The sequence below is a fragment of the Halichoerus grypus genome, chromosome 6 (assembly GCF_964656455.1).
Source record: "Halichoerus grypus chromosome 6, mHalGry1.hap1.1, whole genome shotgun sequence".
NCBI lineage: Eukaryota > Metazoa > Chordata > Mammalia > Carnivora > Phocidae > Halichoerus > Halichoerus grypus.
The window spans coordinates 13,873,534-13,887,825 of NC_135717.1; the positions used below are offsets into that span (position 1 = coordinate 13,873,534).

The 14,292-nt window shown below is 46.7% G+C and overlaps 1 protein-coding gene across 3 annotated transcripts in view; it reads left to right on the forward strand.

Moving 5' to 3' along the window:
• Window positions 1-14,292, forward strand: part of GALNT17 (polypeptide N-acetylgalactosaminyltransferase 17) — a 439,664-nt gene that overhangs the window by 383,982 nt on the left and 41,390 nt on the right. For all 3 annotated transcript variants that reach the window (XM_036074023.2, XM_036074021.2, XM_036074022.2), the window contains 2 exons: window positions 10,761-10,946; window positions 13,352-13,489. In XM_036074023.2, coding sequence (XP_035929916.1) covers window positions 10,761-10,946; window positions 13,352-13,489 — 324 coding nt within the window. The remainder of the gene's footprint in view (window positions 1-10,760; window positions 10,947-13,351; window positions 13,490-14,292) is intronic.

Consider the following 14,292-nt stretch of genomic DNA (forward strand, 5'->3'; position numbering starts at 1 on the left):
AAATGTTCTAAAATAGGTGGTGATGATGGTTGCATAACTCTGTGAATATACTAAAACTACTGAATTTTTACACTTTAAACAGGTGAATTTTATCATATGTGGGTTCTATCTTAATATAACTATTATATATTAAGGAAAACAAAAAAGCAAAAAACAAAAGCCTCAGCCTAGATTCCCTCTTCAGCCAGATCTGATGTGATGCCCTGGCCTGTGGTCCTATGAGTTAACTCATTCCATTTTGCATCCCCTCCATGTTCTGTTGGACTATTTGCTGGACATTCTACAGCATCTCTTAGTCTCTTTTAGACTTGGATATTGGTGGTAATTGCCTAGTAGTGACTTTGACCCCTTTCTGCTCTCTATGGTTCATGTTCAAACAAGCCTGCTAATGCCCCCTAACAGCTTGCCTTTGCCCTCAACACTCCCACTCATTTCGTGCCCCAAGGATAGTAGGCAGGCCCACTGGGCCACTTAGTCAGGACCTGGACAAGACACTGGCCTTGGTCTGGGCTGGGTGAGGATTCTGGACAAAATTAATTAATTTCTCTTAATTTCATTCTTAATTAATTTTCATAGATCAGAAATAGCCCATATCCCCCAAACGAAAGAAACCAACATTTGATGGTATAACATGCACAGTTTTGACAGTATGAGTGACACAGAAGACTCACTCACACACACCACCTTGGGTCATCTTGGCCTGTGTGTCCTCACAGAAGTAAAGACTAAGATGTTGAGTGCCCCATAGTGAGTGAGGAAGACCAGCAGCCATCTTGCTTTCTACTCACCTTAACATCTTAGGAAGTGATAGTACTTGTTTTGTGGGGTTTGAAAGATGGTCTCCCAGAGAAAGCCAACTATACAACTGATAATAGAATAAAAGAAAGTGATGGCTGCTCACCAGAAATAAGTTTGGGACAAATTAAAAGGACGGACACACTTAGCCATGGTTTAGATCTGAGATCTGGTAGTGTCTCTTTTACACCCTATGCCAAGACAAGAAAATGCCATTCAAGAAATTTGTTCAGTAAGTGGCACAGGGGATGTTGACTGGTTCATAGGGAGAAAATACAGTTTTGGTGCCTGCCTGGAGACTGCTTGTGATAGAAGGTGCACACGAGAACCCAAGGCACCCTAGAGATTTGATTCAGAGATAAAGCAATGGTCTAGATAACATGCCTGAATTCATTAGTTGGGGGATTCCTGGTGGTCTCAAGATTACTCCTCAAGAAAGTCAACACCAGGGTGGGCAGCCTAAGGAAGCTGGTGTCCTCCACTGGTGATGACCCTGGCCCTCCAGGCTGGGACCCTAGCCCTCCAGCCTGGGACTGAGGCTGGGACGTAAGTGTAGGGAATCATAGACACTGAACACCAGAGCTGAAAGGAGCCTCAGAGATAGCCTCCCCGTCATTTATAGGTGAGAAAACTGGGGTTGGGAGGGGTAGAATGAGTGTGCCCAAACTGTGGGAGAAATAGAGCCTGTGGCCTTTCCTTACTAGAGAATAAAATGGTTGATTCCTCCTCAGTATCTGTCAGCTTGTGCTAGAGGATGCCTCCCACGTGGGTCCCGGCTGGGCTGGATTTGCACTGAGTCAGGGTGACAAGGAGCAGCAGTCCCAGAAGCACAAGGGTGGTTTTGGGTTTGTGGGCATACAACTTGGGGAGACTCAGAGCTTCATGGGGTTGAGTCCTATAATAAAGGCCCTTGGTCAATCTGATTTTCCTTTCTGTGCCTATCATTTGTATGTCTAGACTATTTCCATCTTTCATCTTCATTTCATTTCTCCCTCCGTCCCTCTTATGCCCTCTCTCCAGACCCATTCCACACATGCGCCCTCCATCCCCTGCTGCATTCATTAATGTATTCATATGTTCATTCATCGAACAAAAAATTTGTCAGGTGCTCACTGATGTGCTGGACCCGGTGCTGGGCAGTGGGGACGCAGGATGACATGGGTCTTGTCCTCATCGAGCTAATAGCCCAGTAAAGAAAAGAGAAAGTAATATTCTCACATACCCACTGTGTGGGGGGCACGCTCACAAAATCACAAGTGCAGTAAGTTGTGCTTACACGAGTGTATGTGAGCATATAATAGGGGGCTCTGGCTTTATGGGGGGCTTCCCTGAGGAAACGTTGATTGAGCTAAGGCTGAGGTTGGAGGAAGAGGTATAGAGGCAGAGAAGAAAGCAGTGTAAGCAGTGTCCCAGGCAGGGGCGTAGCAAAGGCTCCAAGGCTGGAAAAAGAGAAAGAAGGGTCACTGGGGGGAGCTGTGGAGATGATGATGGTGGGTGAGGCATGTAAGTCCTCACAAGTCACTTTAAGATTCTGGGCTTTATTCTCAGAGCAAGTGGGAGCCCACAGAGTGTTCAGGGGAATGATGTGATCAGATCACGGGAGTCTGGCTGCTGAGTGGAGGCCAGATGAATGGAGCCATCGGGAGGTGGGTGCTGTGGTCCAGGTGGTGACAGCTTAGAGTGATGGTGGAGGAGGTCGTGGTCTGGTGGTCATGGCGGGTGTGAGGGGAAAGGACTGCAACTGAGCCATAGTTAAGAGTCATTGTCTGCAGGACTTGGTGATGGATTGACCAGTACCTGGGAGCAGAGCGCTGAGCAAATGGCACCTGGATTTCTTTCTGGATCCTGCAGCTTCCTGTTCAATCTGAATGAATGGGGCGTGGGGGCAGAGGGAGGTACAGAAGGCTCTGGGCCCCCTCCTATAACAGCATCTGAGGCTCTTTCCAGAGACAGCTGCCCCGCCCCCCCGATAGTGCCTGGAGCATCTTGGGAAAAGTGGCTTTCATGTTTTCAGGGCGCTCACTGTTCATACTCTAGTGACACAGCTGAGAATTCTCACTAGATTACTTTGGCTACAAACCTACTCATTCCCAAACAGTACTTTCTGCTGCTTTTGAACAACAGCTGGCTTCTAAAAATGGTGCAATAAAACTAGACCTTGAATATTTGAATTCTTGTAGTGGTTTCCAAAGCCAGACACACAAGATAATCCACTGGGGTCCAAGAGGAATATATTAGCATTTCCATTTCTATATAATTTCAAATGTCTTTCTATATACACTTATCATCTGTAAAATCTAGTAGTACGATAGCACATGCATATAATTTAAAATGGATAAAGACAAACCATGAGAGACCCTTAACTCTGGGAAACAAACTGAGGGTTGTGGAAGGGGAGGTGGGTGGGGGGATGGGGTAACCGGGCGATGGGCATTAAGGAGGGCATGTGATGTGATGAGCACTGGGTGTTATACGCAACTAATGAATAAATGAACACTACATCAAAAACTAACGGTGTACTTACTCTATGCTGGCTAATTGAATTTAAATTAAAAAAAAAAAGGACAAAGTCAACAGATTGGAGGATGGGCTTCAACTGTTTTTTTCCAGATGAGAACGTATATCAAAACTGTTCAGAGGCTACTGCCTACAATAGGTGATATAAATGAACCAGCCACATTGGCTTTAGCTCCTGACCTCCTCCACAGCTCCTCACCTCCATCAAAGCAGTGACTTCTGGCTTCCTCATTTTGCCCCCTTCCCGACCAGGCTCCTTGGTGATAGAGGCACTGGGGAGAGTGTGGTCTGAACAGTACCTCTTCCCAATATCCCTGGAACCACTACCCAATGTTCTGAGCTTTGGCCAGGCACGTTGTAACTTCTCTTGGCCTCAATCATAAAACCATAGACCCGGAATAGATATTAAATGACTTTAGGCCTGTGGTTCCCAAACCTGGGTACACGTAAGGGACGCTTTTAAACACCCAGTGGTACCTCAGCTCCTCCCTGGAGAATATGATTCATAGGTCTGGGGTGGGACCCAGACATTTGTAATTTTAAAGCACTCCCTTGGTGATTTGGAGGCACAACCAGGTTTGGGAACCAGCGATGTGGGCCAGCTTTTCATCCTGCCCTTGAAGGGAAGACTTGAGACCCTGGGAAGGACGGAGGACATTCAGGGAGACCAGGAGACAGGCTGAGATCCGGGCGTAATTCTGGAAATACCAACTTTTGTCTTGCCTGATGACATACTTTCCATCGTCTTTAAGACTCTAATGAGCTATTTAAATATTTATGAAGCAACATGAGTTGAATGAATGAAATGCATCAAAAGATGGAATTAAGCCAGCATGCCCTTGAAGACTCTCTCTCTGGAGCATTGGTGGGGAAATCAGAAATCATTCGCACTCATTGACATCCTTCTCCCAGTGTCCTCTTCTTCCAGGGCATCACTGTCCAAAGCAGGAAGGATGTGTTCTTGTGATGCTCTTTTGCCTCCAGAGGCTCTGGTAGCTTTGGGCAGGCTTTCTGGCCTAGGACGTGATGCTACCACACTATGTCCAGTTGCACAAGCAGAAAACCTAGGAGTCCTTCTTGGTCCTTCTTCGTCTCTGCCAAATCCAACCCACTGCTCAAGATTTTGCCATTAAAAAGCTTAAATCTGTCAACCTCAGTTTCTATTCCACTGCCCTAGGCAAAGCTACCAGCATTTCTCCCCAGGATGACAGTAAGACCCTCCTTCCTCCTCTTTCTCCCCTGTCTTTGCTACTGACCTGTTTCCCACACTTCAGCTAGCATGACTTTCAAATTTCGTATCTTTCAGTGGCTTCTCATTTAGAACAAAGATCAGTTTCCTCAATGTGGTCTATAGGCCTGGCTGGTAGGAGCCCTGCCTGCCCACCCAGCCTCATTTCAGGCTCTTCTCCCCCATTCCACCCCTGCTCTGAGATATAGCCACATGGCTGTTCTTTCAGTTTCTTGAATATTCTACTTAAGTCAGTTGTTTATGTACACTCAAGTTCAGTGGCTTGGAAGAACTATTGATTTGCTCACAATTCTGGAGTCTGGCGGTTTGGGCTGGGATCAGCTAGGTGGTTCTTCTGCTCTTCACAGCATTGGTGGGCTCATTCACGCATAGGTGGTCAGTCAGTGCCTTGGCTGGAGGTGTATGGTCCAGCTGAGGCCCAAGACACATGAGAAAGGCCAGGCCGGACCCCCTTCACCCCATGGCCTTTCATCCGCAGCTTCTTTACAGCATGGTGGGCTCAGGATCCCAAGAGGGAGAAAGTGAAAACTGTAAACCCTCTTAAGGCCTGGCCTTGGAAAGTGTGAAACATCACTTCTAGTGCATTCTATTCATCAGTGCAAGTCTTAAGGGTAGCCTAGATCCAAGAGAATGGAAAGTAGATCTAACCCTTTGATGGAAAGGAGCATGGGAGGGATTGTTGCAGGCATCTTGAACACAGCCCACCACTCCAGGCTCCCCCTACGCAAGGCCACTGCACCTGTCCTGGTTGCCCCTGTGCTTGAGCTCTCATCCACTTTGCCCACTTCCTTAACCAAGTAAGCTCAGTCTAGGCCTTCTGATTTCACCTTACCTGTCCCATGTCAGGGATACTTTCTATGAGCCTATGGGCCACATCCCTTTCTTGAATGCTAGTTTTTCCAGCACTGTGTTGCTTTCCTTCATAGGAATTAGCTTCATTTCTGAGAGTGCACATCTACCTGTGATAATTTAATAAGTGTGTTTCCCTTGCAAGACCATCAACTTCATGAGAGCAAGGAGCAACTTGTTTGTTGACACTCCCTATGTCATTCTTATGCTAGAAAGTAAGCTCTGAGTGGAATTTTCTGGCTGAATAAAGTAATTAATACTTGTTCCTGGAGTTACCACACCTCCTGATGGTCACCTCCCCACTTCCCAGGCAAAGGGTCACCAAGACCCACACCATGGCTTCTCTACACCCCCAGGACTGGTCCCAGAGCTTGGAGAGTGCTGTCTTCCTGGCCCATTTCAGCCCATATAAAGGGCCTACTCCCCACTTCTTCCACCTTGGCATCAGAGATGTACCAATTAGTCTTTCATCCTCACCTTCTTATTCATTTCCCTTTGGTATCATTTCATCCAGTCTTTGTAGGACTCACCATTTGGGCTGATAAATAGTAATGGTCATCCTTCCTTGGGATCAGCTGTACTTGGGACGCATGTACCTAGTGGTTATGTCTGGGAGAAGGATAAACTAGATCACTCCCTGCTTAGGGAGCTACCCTTTTGATTTCATACCTCTCAGGTAGAGTAGGAGGCTAGGTGAATAGCAGTCCTCTGGAATAGACCTCGGCAGCTGCCTTAGCTCACGCTTTTGGTCTTTGTCTAAAGTATTCAGTCCACTTTCTTGAAAAGCTTCCCTTCTACTGTCTACACTCAGTCATTGACCATGGGCACACTCCACATCAACTTATCAACACTTAGGGCCAACCCATGAGCTCTGATGTGACCACTCCTGCCAACTTGGAGCAGAGCCTCCCAAGAATTGAGAATCACTCAACTCACTGGCTCCTTCCAGTTCCCCTTGCAGTGCCACACCACCAGATGGCTTTGTGTGACAGGAGGCTAACCTTGACTCCCCTCACAATGACACCCCTAACCTTGAGGGTATCGTTGGTGCCATCCTGCCCCCCTCACTCACCCTGGCTACAGTGCAGGTCAGAGGTGCAAGCTGTGGCTGAGGAAATGCTGGAGGACTCATGGCCACAGGTCAGCTCCCCCTGCATTGGTGGGGTCGAGCTGCGGTGCCCACCAAGTAAGGGCTGGCATGCTGGTATGGCATGGGGTTGGGTTGTGGTTGTGGATCCCGCACTTACTGACTGTGGATTGTAAACAACTTAATCAGCCTCTTGAGTCCTCAGTTTTCCTCATCTATGAGGATTTCATGAGGTACTTGATGTTTGGTGCTTGGTTGTGAGGATTTGGCTGGTCCTAGGTTCTGGAGCAGGCAGAGTGAAGACACTCACCTCTGGAGGGGAGGGTTTGCAGAAGTGGAGGATGGGGGAAGGGTAGAGCAGAGGGGAGCTCCCAGGACCTACTCCAGGGCTGGGGCTGTCCCTCAGGGCCCAAGGGACTGCGCTTGGTTTGCTTCCCACACCTACCAGGTATTTATGTGTCTCCTCCTTCTTCTCTGTTCTTCCTTCCTCCCTCCCTCCCCTCCCCTCCCTCCTTCCCTCCCTCACTCCTTTCTTTTCTTCCTTTCCTTTCCTTTCCCTTCCTGGGTGGCTCAGTCGTTAAGCGTCTGCCTTTGGCTCAGGTCATGATCCCAGGGTCCTGGGATCGAGTCCCGCATCGAATCCAGGGAGGGATTGTTGCAGGCATCTTGAACACAGCCCACCACTCCAGGCTCCCCCTACGCAAGGCCACTGCACCTGTCCTGGTTGCCCCAAAAGGAAAGGGAAACTTTCCTTTTTTCTTCCATCTCTCTCTCTCTCTCTCTCTCTCTCTCTCTCTCTCTCTCTCTCTCTTTCTTTCACTTTGAATCACCTCTTCTGTCTGATAGTTCCAGAGTACCTTGCAGTGAGTGTTTCAGTGATGTCATTTTCGGTCTCATACAAGATGTGCGGCTGCTGGTTGTTCATGCTTATGACCCTAAAACCAGTCTAAGTCACTGGAGGTGACAGGCTGAGGTGTATACCAAGGCCAGGCAGGCACAGGATGGTAACAGGAATGTGTTGCAGGCAGAAGAGGTCTATGATGATGTTACCATCATCTGGGCCAGCGTCCAACCCTGGTGATTCACTCTAGGTTTGCTGGGTCCAGCAGAGGGCTGTACCATCAAGACACTAAACAGTCTGACAGCCCCTTGCCTCTCCCCAGACCATACAGGAAGAGCTAAGTGGCTCTGAGTTGGTGTCCACTGAGTGTGCCAACTGGTATCCACATGGCAGAGCCCAGGACAGGAAGTCAGTGTCCCTGTCACACAGGACAGACGTGCTGTGCTGCCTGCCTCCCAGCCTGGCACACCATTTCCCACTCTTGTTCAAGAAGCTTGGGGTCTGACCTGGCCCCTCTGTTCTCTCAGCCCACCCATAGCAAGGAAGGCCACCTGACATCCCTTGTGAGCCTAGTCGCAGCCCCTAGGACAATCTGGAATAATTTGGACTATCCTGACCTTGGTCTGGACTGCTTACAGAAGACTGGCACCAAGTTGGCCTGCCTGTGGGTTCTGTTTCCACCTGGCACCTCCATTCTTGTGACTGGGTTTCTGGCTTTTGCTAAGGCCCTTCATACGCCTGCACCTGTGATCCCTGCTCAGAAACTGGTCTTCACAGAACTCGGCTTTGGCCTGCATCACTTCTCCTTAGCTCCCCAAACTGGAATCTATCCCTTGAATCTTCTTTTCCCTATCTCTCTGTGGAATTATCTATCCATCTACCTATTTATTTTTGTCACAGCTTTGTTGAGCTATTCACATACCATTACGATTCACCCACTTAAAGTATACAACTCAGTGTTTTTAGTATATTTAAAGAGTTGTTCAGTGATCACCTCAATCAATATCAGAACATTTTTATCACCCTAAAAGGAAACCCCATACCCACTGGCACTGGCCACTCTACCTTCCTCCAACCTGAGGCAACCATCAGTTTTCTTTTTTTTTTTTAATTTTTATTTTTTTAAAGATTTTATTTATTTATTCATGAGAGACAGAGAGAGAGAGAGAGGCAGAGGGAGAAGCAGGCTCCCAAGGAGCAGGGAGCCCGATGCGGGACTCGATCCCAGGACCCTGGGATCATGACCTGAGCCAAAGGCAGACGCTTAACGACTGAGCCACCCAGGCGTCCCAACCATCAGTTTTCTTTCTGTCTCTATGGATTTTCTTATACTGGACATTTCATATAAATGGGATCATGTAATATACTGTCCTTTGTGACTGGCCCCTTTCCCTTAGCATAATGTTTTCAGGGTTCATCCATAGTGTAGCATGTGTCAGTGTTTTATTTATTTTATTGCTAAATAATATTGCGTTGTATGGATATACCATTTTTGTTTATCTATTCATCAGTTAATGAACATTTGCCTAATTGTAGGTCATGAAAATTTGCCCTTACATTTTCTTCTAAGAGTTCTACAGTTTTAGCTCTTACATTTAGGTCTTTGATCCACTTCAAGTTAATTTTTGTATATGTTGTGAGGTGGGTGGTAAAAATTCTTTCCTTGGCATGCTGTCTGGCATAGTTTGTTGAAAAGACTATTTTCCCCCATTGAATTGTCTTGGCACCCTTGTTGAAAGTCAGTCAGTTATAAATGTGAGGGTTTATTTCTAGACTCTTGATTCTATCCTATTGTCTGTCCTTATGCCTGCACCACACTGTCTTGATTATAGTAGCTTTGTGTTTTGAGATCAGAAGTGGAAGTCCTCCAGCTTCATTCTTTTCAAGGTTTTTTGAGTCCCTTGTATTTCCACATGGATTTTAGGTTCAGTTTGTTAATTTCCACAAAGAAGCCATTTGGAGTTTTGATGGGGATTGTGTTGAGTCTTTAAATCAATTTGGGAAGTATTGCCATCTTAACGATATTAGGTCTTCAAATCCATGAACATGGGATGTCTTTCCATTCATTCCCTGAATCTTGAAACTGCCCAATGCTGCATACCTGTGCAACTCTGTATCTTTGCATATTGCCCACCCCTGGAAATTCAGCCACCGTGTTTTGCCCTGTAAGGTCTCTTACCCCTATTCCCCATAGGCCTTTAGCCGTATGTGCCTCCCTGACTTGGCTTCCTTCCACTGTCAGCAACTGCCATGCCAACCCATGGGGGCACCTAATTGTCAGGTCCTAAATCAAACTACTCTGGACCACCCACTGTCTACCAATCTCTTAGCTCACAGTCTCCTCCTTGAAGATGAGGATTCATGGTTATGGGGAGAATTTTCCATCTGTATCATTTCCCTGTGGTGCAGCCAGAGTTGGGAAATAGAAACAGAAGATCACACACATGTGGAAACTTGCAAGAAGGTCCCAGTATCCTGGAGGAGGGGATCTTGGAGACTAAAGGTAGAGGTGGCTTGAAGTATCTCAGGTTGGGACAAGCAACGTTGTCTGTGCTGACTAGGTCAGCTCACCAGCACACTTTCATTTATGGAGAATATACAGGATCCTCATGGCAGGACAGTAGCATAGGTCCCTGAAACCTCTCTGTGTCCTCTCTCCCCACCAGGACCAGGAAGTTTATTTCCACAAAGTAGTCCTTGACAATCAGAAATGCTTTATTTTTCCTGCCTGGGACTGAGAGAAATTGGATAGTTCAGCTTTCCCCTGCAAGCAAGGCCTTCTGAGCCTGGATGCCTGCCATGCCCATGCAGAGACTGGCAAGTGTCACTTCCTTGGGCTTTGGCATCCCTCAAGGCAAATGCCATTTCAGCCTTCCACCTGAATATTCCAGCAATAGCAAGGGATGCCTGTACATGATAACACTGGGGCAAATGCTTCCAGAAGGCTGGGCATCTGTGCTCTTAGGACTCCAAAATAGAGTCTATTAACAATGCATAAGTAGACCGTTGTACACTTTGTGCTGATATGAATAAAGATGGGTTGTTTTTCAGTTTGAATTTTCTGTTCTAGGTCTGCAAGGCATAGCTTCGGCAGGTGGGAAAGAAAACCTCCATGGGTGCCAATTGTTCACTACTGAGAACTTAAGAAAACCCGTGCATCACCAGGGGTACCTTAGGTTAATGGGCTTCTGTTACCCAGAGCTCTATTTTAACATCCTAAACTATTATATCTATAAAAATTCTTTGACACCTTTTATCTAGTTTAGGTTAATCCACGCTGCAGTCACAGACAAACCCTGAAATACATTAGAATGTATTTCTCACTCATGATAAGTCTCCTGACCATTGCCTTGGGGCCTTGGGGAGGGGCAGCAGCCTCTAAGAATTTCTCTGTCCAGCTGATAAAGTCCTTGTGCCTCCAGGTGTGGCTCTGCGGGGGCAGCATGGAGGTCCTGCCTTGCTCACGAGTGGCCCACATCGAGCGGAAGAAGAAGCCTTACAACAGCAACATTGGTTTCTACACCAAGAGGAACGCCCTCCGGGTTGCGGAGGTCTGGATGGATGATTACAAGTCTCACGTGTACATAGCGTGGAACCTGCCACTAGAGGTAAGGGGTGCAGCCTTCCCCATCGCCCTGGACCAGTGGTCCTGGGTTTGACGGGTCACTGATCCCTTTAATCAGTTGACAGTTCCTCCCCAGAAAGATGCTTACACTTGCAAAAATTATAAGAGCATTTTGAGGGGTTTCACAGACCTCCAGGTGGTAGAACCCCTACTTTACATGGGGACTGGCACAGTGGAGGGCTCAAAATTCATTTACAAAGAGTAGAGGATCTTGTTGTGTTAATCCCAGTCATGTTCTAGTAATCTGGATGCCCTGCTCCTGAACAAGCATTGTATCCAGGAGATTCTCGACCAATGGTTTTGGTAAAGGCCCCCATCATTTGCTCTGACTTTGTGCCCTCCCCTGGAGCTCCAGCTGCCCCCAAGACATATGCCCCTACTGTTTACATGACTCTTCAGGTCTCCTCCATATCCTGCCCAGAATACTGAAGCCCCACAGGAGTATTGCATGGTGGCTGTACACTAGCTTGGTTGGAATCCTGCTCTACCACTTACTAGTTATGCAGTCTTGAACAAATCCATTTATCGCCTTTGTCCCTTAGGTTCCTCGCCTAAAAATAGGGATAATAGCAAGTCCTCTTTCCTAGGGTGATTGGGAAAACTAAATCTAAAGTACTTGCTTAAGTAGTAAGTACTAAGGTACCCAATCTAAGTACTAGAGTACTCAGTTTAAGTTCTGAGTCCTGAAATGCTCATTATAGGTACTTAGGTCCACAGCACAGTGGGCTGACCAGCACCCTCAGCCATGCCCTGAGAGAGTTGCCTGGAATTGTTCCCACTGAGAATTGGCAGCCCCTGCGTTTCAGGAGGCTGAAGCCCAGAGCAGCAGAAATACAGTTGAATATGTGTAAGAATTATAGATGAAGAGGATAAAAGTGAAGAATGTTTATCAAATCGTTACAGCTATTAAAATAATGTTCTAAAGCACTGACAGTCCCTTACTGCGGTATAACACTTCATAGGTGTTAAGCCAGAAGTGATTCTACACATGATTATTTATATAAACATAGGTAACACTTGCTGAGCCCTTGCTATGTCCCTGGTGCTTGGTAAGTTCCTTATTTGCAATATCTCATTTAGCACCCATAACAACCTCCTGACGGAGTTTTCTATGCTTCAGTTTCATCATCTGTAAAACAGGGATTGTTAACATTGAGCACTTCTTCATTCTCATGAAGATAAATATAAGGCTTAGAACAGAGCATAGCAAATATTAAGGGATCAATAAATGCTAGCTTGACCTGGACCTATGTGCGGTCCATTTTACAGATGGAAATTTTACAAACTGAAGCTCTGGGAAGTTAAACATGACTTGCTTAACGTCCTACCCATAGCATATGGCAGGGCAGGGATGCGAACTCACATCTTTGTTCGACTCTCCCCACAGCCCTGTGGACATCAGCACAATCGGGATTGTCATTCCTGCTTGTGGGTGAGAAGTTGTGACCTACAATGGCACTGTTACTCAGTCATAAGAGTTCAAGGCTGCTGGCTCTGTCCCAGTGCTTTCTCCAGACAGCCTCTGGTCCCTGATGCCACAGTACCCTCCTGGGCTTTTCGACAATGGCCATTCTCTTTCGTTATGCTTAAGCACATTAAAACCAAGAGTTAAGATATCACTGTCCAGGTTTGCCTTTGGGTCTTAAAAGTTTTACATTTAAGGGGATTTTCCTTTAAAATCACCATTTGGCTGTTGAAAGAAGAAATCTTAATGGAATAATGTGAACTCTCCCTGGCCCCCAAGTTGCTGCCTGGCTGCCCGCCATTGTAGAGACAGCACCCCATCCCTCCTGGACCACAGCCATCTTGTAGCAGAGTTTGTGGAGTCATATTTCAGCTACTCTATTTTCCCCTGTCAGCACACGGCAGCCCATTACAGGTTCATTTCTGTAAAAGCAGAGTGAATTATTCATTAGAACATCATTACAAGCTTTGCCATGGAAAATTATTTTCACTTCTGTGTATAATGAACTTCACAAAGAGCCAACAAAGGGGGAAATCACACTTGTAGGGAGCAGAAAGACAGGAGGTGGTTATAGGCATTTATTTCCTTGTCTTAATCAAATAATTCCTCTAATAATTGGCTCTGAGAGTTGCTGAGGATGTGCGGGAGAGACGGAGCTGGGTACGAAGGTTGTCAATATCTGTGTGTCCCAGGGTCCCTTTCGTGTGGTGACAAGGATAGTTGACTTTGGGGGCTGCGAGTTGCACTCGGGACAGCGGTCTAGCTTGGGGCTCTATGATCAAGTGAGTCCCCTTAAACCTACTTTCTAAGCAAGCGTGCAGGACTTGAGGTTTCTCCCTGATGGTTTCTTTGAAGGCCACCTGTCCTCTCCTCTGGCCAGGATTCCCCCATCACAAACGCCCCTTGCTTCTCTCTACTTTCAGAATCCGGGAATTGATATAGGCGATGTCTCCGAAAGAAGAGCCTTGAGGAAAAGTTTAAAGTGTAAGAATTTCCAGTGGTACCTGGACCACGTGTACCCAGAAATGAGAAGATACAATAACACCATTGCATACGGGGAGGTAATTAAGACCATCTATACATGCTCTCAGCTTGGATAGCTATGCATTAGGCTGGGGACTGCTTTGATAGTGGAAAATAGAGAATAGAGTCATTCATTCATTCATTCATTCAAGAGTGGTTTTGGAGGTGCAGGACCTGGAAGCAAGACTCTCACCAGCTGGTGGGGGGACAGCATAATAAATGTTACAGTGGGGGCGTGGACCAAAGGTTCTGGTGGCCTGTTCTGCAAAAGGGTATGGAGTACATGATCAGTTCTGCTTGGGACATTCTGATTTTGAGGTTCCCTGGGACCTGTAAGTGGGACATAGAGCAGGAAGTTGTACATAAAGACAGGCAGTTGGGGCGCCTGGGTGGCTCAGTCGTTAAGCATCTGCCTTCGGCTCAGGTCATGATCCCAGGGTCCTGGGATCGAGCCCCACATCGGGCTCCCTGCTCCGCAGGAAGCCTGCTTCTCCCTTTCCCACTCCCCCTGCTTGTGTTCCCTCTCTCACTGTGTCTCTCTCTGTCAAATAAATAAAATATTTAAAAAAAAAAAAAAACGCAGGCAGTGACTGGAGCTGTCCATTGCTCCGTGCTGGGGGTCAGAGCCCCTTGTCACCAACAGAAGGGTAGATGCTCTTAGATTTTCTAGGATGAGATGACATCACCTCTCTAAACATTACAACAGATTGACTTTTCTCTTACTACAAATGCCATAAATATGCATTTTAGAAAATTTTGAAAATAATAAGAATAGCAGTCAACACTTGCAGAGTGCTTTTGATGTGCCAGGCACTATTCTAAGTGCTTTTCACATTTGAAC